Raw genomic sequence first — 7,435 nt, 5'->3', positions numbered from 1 at the left:
GCCCCAGCGCCTCTCCCTGCTCCTGCTTCTGCCCCTGTGGTGTTGCCCGGCCCTCTCCTGCCCCAGCCGGTGCCTCTGCTTTAAGAGCACCATCCGCTGCATGCACTTGATGCTGGATCATGTCCCCCGGGTGCCACAGCAGACCTCAATCTTGTAAGTAGCCATCCCTCCCCTGACACGGGCCCAGGCTCGGGACTGCTCCTCCCCGCTTTGTGACAGCAGCCTGGCACAGAGGCGGGGGGAGATGCTCCCTGGGAGCTGGCTGGTCCTGGGAAGGTGGAGACCCAGTGCGGTGGCTCCCAGGAGGATCCCCTTGGCCACCTCTACGAATGTGTGAATGAAGGCTTTTTGTTCTTGCAAATAGCTAGTTGGTCTAATAAAAGATACCGCCTCTGCCACCAGTTTTTCATTCCTTTTGCCAGTTTAGACCCAATCAGGATATTGCCCCCCTCTGTGCACCCACATCAGCACTCCCTTCAGGGTGCACAGAGGGGGTGGTATCCAGGCTGCAGCCGTATGGACCTAGAGTGACAAAAGGAATTAACTCGTGGCAATGGTATCTTTTATTAGACCAACTAGGTAGATGCAAAAAAAAAGAAAAAAAGGTTTATTTGCAAGCTTTTGGGCATGGCGCCATTTATTAGGCATAGGAGAGTGCAAAGATTTGTAAAAGTTCTCCTAGGTAGAAATGAGAATCCATATTTCACAGCAGAGCAGTGGGGGGTGGTGCACAGTTGTGAAGCTGCTGGTAGGGCTGGAGGGTGAAAGCAGGCAAGTAGGGATGTGGGGAAAGGGCTGTGGAAGGTGGAGGACCGGCACTAGAGGAGTGAATGGGAAAGTGGGAGCAGGATGAGTTGTTTCAGGGGGTTTGGGGAGGTTGCAGCGGGGGGTGAGTGATGTCAGGGGATGTTTTATGCTCTGAAATGTGGGGGCAGCAGGCAGGATCCTGGGAAATGAGCCCGGCTGGGCGTGCAACTGGACAGGATGGGAAATGAGCAGTGAATTTCCGTGGCTGCCCTCACTGGCTGCAGGTGACGCTTGGCTCCAGGGGAGTTCGCGGAAGAGGGTCTGAAGCTGCTTTGTGTCTCCAGGGGTTTAAGTCACAAGCACACAAGGGCAGGTGTTGGGAGGATGTGAAGGAAAAAAGGAATCGTTTGACCCAGGATATAAATCTGTGTGGAAAGGGGTCTAATTCCTGATGCTGAAACTTCATCCGCTTTAAAGAGTTGAGCATTGCTTCACTGGAGTCTGAAATGTCATGGTGAGGCAGATAAAAAAGATTCAATGAGGTTCTTGTGACACGGCAGACCGTTTCCAAGTTAAGCTGCAAGGTTCATGGGGCAGGGACTGGTGTTTTGTTCCATGCATTTAGCCTAAGTGGTTTGTAGTCCCTGACGAGGCCTCCCTGGTGCTCTGGTAATACAAATAATAAATGCAGCTGAACACATGGAAGCTTGAGCATTCTGCTTGCTGGCAGGCTGAGGATGCACTGTGTAACTGTTTTTATTGCCTAGTTATCTCTGTGGAGGGTGGATTGCAGAGCAGCTGCTGATGTTCGCTTGTCAGGCTGGGCTTTGTGGGGTTCCATCCTGCATCTAGGCAGGGATACCCATTTATCTGGTCATGAAATGGGACATGCACATCATTGCTTTGAAAGCAAGCTTCGCTGCACAGCCAGTAATGACAGATGTTTTTCAGCTTGACTGCCTTTACTGTCATTTAGTTCAGGTTCCCACATCTAACTTTTGCTCTCCTTATGTTTACATATCAGAGGGGAGATGCTTGGACACATTTGTATTGTGGGAGCGGAAAAGGATCGAGTAACGTAGAATAATAGTTTACAATGGCATGAGATTATCAAAATGACTGTTATTTCAGAGTGTGTTTTTGGAGGTGATTAAGATAACAAGCTAAAACCTCTCTGCAAATTGTTTAAAACCAGAGCTAGTCTACTATTTTAGCCAGTTAAACTCATCATGGGTAAACTCGCTCAGTTACCCACCTGGTTTTTGTGTGTGAACATGATGATCTATTTTGGCAGCCATGATGTTACCTTTAGAAAACATTTGCTAGCCTTCCAAGAACTTTGCAACCATTGCTATTGAAACTGTTAAGAAGAGACAACAACAAAAGCAGTCTGACTTTAAGCTTTGTCAGAGAGAAAAAGACTGGGAATTGAGTAACAGTTAGACTGACAAGCAACTGAAGACTGAATTTTTTTTGAGAATGAACAAAGGTTTGGGTTTTATTTTTGATTCAAGTAAGAACCACATTAATCTTCAATATTGTGTGTTCCTGGAAGGTCCTAAGGAGTGAGTTGCACAGCTGTGACGCTCTGTATTTGTTCTTTTAAAGCCTCTTTCCTGAGGGTCAGTCAGATCAGTTAAAAAATCATCCTAACTCGCTTAATTTGCTTTTCAATAGAAGACAAGAACAGTGCCTACTTGTGACATCTGCCCACATCTGACTGATGCCGGGTCTCTTTAGAGATTCAATCCTTTGTGGTTTCAGCAGTGAAATTAAACAGGTAACTGAAATGACACTGTCAAAGGGCTGTGGCCTATCATTACATTACTGATATTATTGGTAGTACTGGAGGGACAATCGAGCGGAAAGCCCCATGCCTACCCGCAGTTAAGTACTGCTCAGTGTCAGAGAGCCCTGCCCCTGTGCAGAAGACAGTGAGTCTGCCTCCACAGAGCAGTTTGCAGGTCAGGGCCAGAGGCTGATGAGACAGTCTTGTCACAAGCAAGTGCAGGTATGGCAAAGAGCAAAGGAGGTAAAAGCCAAACAAGAACTTTAAAATACATGTTGTAGTTGTGAGATAAATAGTCCAGAGAAAATTTAGGAACACTTCTCCCTTCGTTGAGGTGCTTTACAATTCTAGCTATGTGGAAATGGCCCAGTCTGCAAGAGACAGATAAAAAGAGATTACGGTCAGAAAAGGCCATTAAATCACCTAGTCACTTACTCCCATATATCACAGTTCAGAGAATTTCATCCAGCTAGTCCTGCATTTAGTCCAGTAACTGAAGTTTAAAGTTTTCTTCCCAAAAGGCACTGTGGTTTGGTACGCAGAACTCAAAAGATGGAGAATACACTACTTCCCTTGGCATCACAGCTAAAGTTTCCAAAGAGGAAGGTTGGTCATGTCTTGTTAAGTATTTTACAGTCTTTGTGATAAAGAAATAATGTTTGGGACAAAAGCAGGGTAGAAGAGTCAAAAAGAAAGTTATTTAAGAAAGAAATTTCAGAGTATACCTAGAAATTCAGATAAAGCCACTGAATATTAACAGCTTTGTTTTAAACAATTTAAAGCAATGAAATAATACCGAAGGTTTATGACAAACAAACAATATCTTAAACTCCCACAACATACCACATTTAGATAGGGAAAAGGGTTCCCAAAAGAAATAAGCATGTCAGTTGATGAGAGAGGAATAACAGCAGCTGTTATGAGGAACAGATCTGCTTAATTAATCCTAGGGAGAAAATTCTCAGTATTGGACAGGGTATCAAAACGACATTTTAGGGAAGGGTTACCTGTGTCTGTCTTTTTTATTATCAGCAGCTCTAACCTTCTAGTCTGTCAAAATGCCCAAAGCTGCTTCTCTTTAGGCATGGGCTAGTTCTGTTGTTTTAAATGCATGATCAGATGCGTTTGAAATGTCAGGCGATATGAGCCAGCGTCTTTAATATTAACGAAGTTATATATGTGATATGCTTTCCAAGGGGGTTTAATGGTATGAGTTCTGTCATAAAGCAGTGGAAAATGTAGTTTCTTCACTTGCTGGTTCTTGAAATGGGTCATGCCATTGGGAATTATAAAAGCTATTGGTAAAGAAATGTCTGGTAACAGGCAGAGTTTTCTTTCTTTCTTTTTTTCATGCAGACAAACTGCTCGTGGAAAGCGCGACATCACTTAACTTAGTTAAACTGACTGTTTTTAATGAAGTCACCGACATATGTCTACTGTGAACTTCTATGATAGGTTTTATGGGATAGGGATATAAAAATGGAATATTCATAGAAAAAGTTGAGGAAATAGGTGCAATTTATAAGTGTGATTTGAACTTATCGTCCATTTAACCTACAGCTTTCAGGCAAAACTTTTAAAATCCTATTTTGGATCTTCCTGTTTACTTCAGGTTTCCTTTCAGTTATTAGGAGATGCATTTCACTCGCTTGGAATAACTCCATACTATATTTGTGGAAACTTTGTGCATTGTGTGGAAATGGCTAGCTTGGCCCTGCCCCTCTGTAGAGAGGGAGTGAACCATAAAGATGACAGGCCATTGGCCTAAAAAGAGATTTTTCTCATTCAAAAGAACGGTCCTGTTGCCTTAAAAACAAAATAAGATTTTCTTTGTGTATTTTTGTTTGATATATGCCAGTTCTCATTGCAGCTGTTATCTATCAGACCCAACCTAGATTATTAAAATTGCCCCTTAATGTAACTGGTATTCAGATGTATTTCTGCTTTTCATGCCTGCATGGTTCCATGTGACACAGCTGACGATAATGTTTAGCAAGGTCTTTTTGTTGTTGCTGCTGCTATGTGAACAGGCACTGTCATAATTATTGTTTGTCCAAGGGCATTCAGAAATAAATGACTCAAGCCAGAAGTGTGGGAAAGACTGCTGCTAAGCTAGCAAGCACAGAATGGTGTGAACGTAAAGTAAAGCTATGCATACATTGCCATTAACAGGTTCAACACAAAGTAACTTCAGAGTATCATGTGCATATTAATTTATCTTGCAATAATTTTACAAGGTATTTATTTGTGAGGATGTCTAACGTTGGATCGACTGACTCAGTGATGTAGCTTGTGTTGAATCTAATTTACCAACAACTTTTGAAGTATTTGTTCTATGATTGCATATGAAAGATATTTGCTGAGGGCACCTGTGTTTATTTTTTTTGTTTTTAATTTTTTTTCTCTCTCAGAAAATATGTGATTGTTATAATATGAGGGAAATGAAGAAAAATTGGCATGTTAAGTGCACAAGTTAGGTGTACCGGCTTGCGGGTTTTGCAGGGTAGAGACAAAGGTTTGGATCCCAGGAGTATGTCCAGGGAAGTGGCACTATATAGAACTTTAAAAACACCTGATGGCTTTTTAAGACATAGTGTAATCCTGCACATTTACTTGGTGCAATGCCAATGATGATGTGGCTTGAGGGGGTGGAAGTAATGTTCTCCAGTGCATCTCCAGCAGGTGGTGATTCAGTGCCCACATACATTTATACAGAAAGCTTTATCATAATTATTACAGGTGGGCAGTTTTGCCGGGGGGGAGTCTTTAGAAAAATGCAGTTTTTTGGAGGACCAAAATAAATTCATTTTTTTTTGACTTTGCTCAATTTCTAAACCAATGAAAACTTGATAGAAGGTTAAAGAAAGGATAAGTAACCCCCAGTCAGTCAAAAGCTAAGCTTCCAGGATTTTAGGGAGAGCAAGCTGCTCCCCCCTACCTTGGGGGTCTTTAAGAGGAGGCTGAACATGCTGACCGAGGCTGGGGTCATCTGACCGTAGCACTCTTTCCTGCCCAGGCAGGGGTTGGACTCTGATCTACTGAGGTTCCTTCCAACCCAAACATCTGTGAATCCCAGTTTCTCAGCCTCTTTTCATGCATATATACAAGGCCTAGCTTATATAGCCATGTTGTTGCTTTGGTAAGGTGTTGGATAAAGCTTTGTGAACAATGACTTTTTTTGGCTTGATGTTCCTCCCCTCCAAAAAAGAAAAAAGAGAAACAAAAAAAGCAAAAAAGAAAAGAAAAAAGGCAGTTTGAATTGAATCAAGTAATTTTATTCTGGGTTGGGGTTATGTAAAATCTTTATTTTTTTTAATGTAGTTTAATTTACGAGGGGCTGGGAGGGACTGTTTCAAAATGACAGATCCAAATGTTTCAATTTGAGATTGTCCAAAAAAAGGTTTCCAATGGGTATGGGAGAAGGGGGTACTCTTTGTAAATCCATCAGCCAAAAAAATGGAGAAAGAACATTTTAAAATGCTGGGATGTTTTATTTTGACAATGTACTGTTTCCTAGAAATCTTTTGTCCAGGTTTGGTGGCTTTTGCAGTAGAAGACAAAGACTGGATGTGAATGCCTAAAGTGTTTGAAGAGATACTGCTCATATACATTACAACATCTGATAAGGACTGCGCTGATCAAACTGTGAAGCAAGAGGCCTGTATTATCAGGGAAATAAATAGAGCCATTTAATAGGTTGTGTGCTACAACGGTCTGTATAGGTAGCTTGCGTATCCATGTGGAGGTGCATTGACTGTGGGGTAATCGTGGCAAACAACTCTCAAATAAGTTTATTTCGTGATCTTACCAGCTCCATCCCCAGCATGTAAATAGATGCAGTGCTGGTACCAGTGTAGGCAACAGTCAATCTGCTGGATCATGGTGTACACACGAGAGGTCTAGTCAGGTGCCTGATAAGTCTGCTTGTACACAGTCCTGCAACCATCACATCAAGACCTTTGATGCGTACACCTAGGCAAGAGTACGGAGTGGTGGAGGCTACCCAAGACCTACCATCCCCATCTTTAGACCATTGAGACAGAATTGAAAGACTAGACTGAGTCCAGGTGCTTAGTGCCTTGATGGTTGTGGCTTCTGCCAGAGAGCAGCAGATCAGAACTGCTGCTGACTGCTTAACACCTCAGTGAGTGCATGTTTCTATCAGGGTGATGTCCGGGTAGCAATAAAATTACACTAATTTACTGGCCCTGAGTTTCTATGTAAGCAAGGCCTAACCAGCTTAGCTACTTTGATTTCATGGACTGTGGATCTGCTGGTTCAGAGGATGAACATTCAGTGGTCAAAATTCAGTATGTCACAGGGACTGGGTAATGGAGTAAAACTGATTTGTGCTTCTGTCTGCAGAAACTTCATCCCTGTTTATAAAATAGACAGCTGTACACTTGGAAGAAGAATGAAAGAGTTGGACACTATAATAGTTGCTAGCATGATGTTTGTATTTAGGCCATGACTGTCAGCTATGAATGCTAGTACATGGATTTGATTTAAACATACTGGAAGTATATTACAGCACATGTAGTATCCTACCCCCAATTACATATCGATCCGTGTTATTAACTAATTGGAACCTACGGCCCTTTCTCCCAAGTTGTCTTTAGAGCCTCCACAGTGGATGAGGCAAAGTATCAAAGACGCATAGAGGACTGTCCTCAAACAATTTCCATCACACTATTACTTGCAGTCTAACCTACTCTGGTTGGAAAAGTTCATAGTAAAAGTCCCCATGTCTCCTTAGAAAGCTAAGATTTCATCTTTTCTTTCTTTTCTTCTCTTTTTTTTTTCTGGCTGACAATTGCTTTTTTAAAAAAGATGCTTAAGGTTTAGAGTGGTAGGATCAATACCCTCATTGTCCTGGAGTGAAGGCTGAAGGCTTATTGC

General features: G+C 42.3%; 1 protein-coding gene across 3 annotated transcripts in view; it reads left to right on the top strand.

The window, feature by feature from the left end:
• The first annotated feature begins 16 nt into the window (after window positions 1-16).
• Window positions 17-7,435, top strand: part of PXDNL (peroxidasin like) — a 338,939-nt gene continuing 331,520 nt past the window's right edge. For all 3 annotated transcript variants that reach the window (XM_019547935.1, XM_019547951.1, XM_019547943.1), the window contains exon 1: window positions 17-153. In XM_019547935.1, the coding sequence (XP_019403480.1) occupies window positions 101-153 (53 nt within the window). In that variant the 5' untranslated portion in view covers window positions 17-100. The remainder of the gene's footprint in view (window positions 154-7,435) is intronic.

This window comes from Crocodylus porosus, unplaced genomic scaffold (genome assembly GCF_001723895.1).
Source record: "Crocodylus porosus isolate Cpor-Errol unplaced genomic scaffold, CroPor_comp1, whole genome shotgun sequence".
In the NCBI taxonomy this organism is placed as follows: domain Eukaryota; kingdom Metazoa; phylum Chordata; order Crocodylia; family Crocodylidae; genus Crocodylus; species Crocodylus porosus.
This window is presented reverse-complemented; position numbering and strand designations above follow the sequence as displayed.